Raw genomic sequence first — 562 nt, 5'->3', positions numbered from 1 at the left:
CCACCCCCCCCCCCCCCGCCCCATGCCCGGGGGGGGGGTCCCCGAATTGGGAGATGGTGCCAGCCATGGGGGCTGCATCACCCAGCGGGGCCGACACCCGCTTTCCCCCCCCCATCCCATCCCATCCCATCCCATCCCATCCCATCCCATCCCATCCCATTTAACAGCCCTCCCCGACCCCTCCGCCCCCCTCGGGGGTTTTCCCCCCCACCCTGGGCCGGCAAAAATCCCCTCCGCTAGCTCACAGGGACCGAAGCGAGGACTGGGATCCTTCCTTCGTCCCGGTGGGAAGCGGTACCGGGAAAAAAAAAGGGAGCCGTACCTGGGATGTAGGTGTCGGCTCTCTCCTCGTCGGGTAACCCATCCCAGCTCCGCACCGCCGGCTGCGGGCTCCGACGCTTTACCAAAAAAGCTCTGGGCATGGCGAGGGCAAGAAGGGGAAAAGGGGAGGGGGGGGGCCCACGGCTGGGCACGGAATGGAACGGGAAAGAAAAGAAAGGAGCGGTGGTTTAGGTCGTTCCGTATGTCACCCCCCCCCCCCCCCCCCCACCGCCACACGGCC

General features: G+C 67.3%; 1 protein-coding gene across 1 annotated transcript in view; it reads right to left on the bottom strand.

Annotated features, from left to right (window-relative positions):
- Positions 1–422, bottom strand: part of OVOL2 (ovo-like zinc finger 2) — a 7,569-nt gene extending 7,147 nt beyond the window's left edge. Inside the window, exon 1 of the mRNA XM_010577791.1 lies at positions 323–422. Within this exon, the coding sequence (XP_010576093.1) occupies positions 323–422 (100 nt within the window). The remainder of the gene's footprint in view (positions 1–322) is intronic.
- Between the last annotated feature and the right edge of the window lie 140 nt (positions 423–562).

This window comes from Haliaeetus leucocephalus, unplaced genomic scaffold, assembly GCF_000737465.1.
Source record: "Haliaeetus leucocephalus isolate CR32 unplaced genomic scaffold, Haliaeetus_leucocephalus-4.0 Scaffold577, whole genome shotgun sequence".
NCBI lineage: Eukaryota > Metazoa > Chordata > Aves > Accipitriformes > Accipitridae > Haliaeetus > Haliaeetus leucocephalus.
Note: the sequence above shows the minus strand (reverse complement) of the source record. Positions and strands in the feature narration are given on the sequence as shown.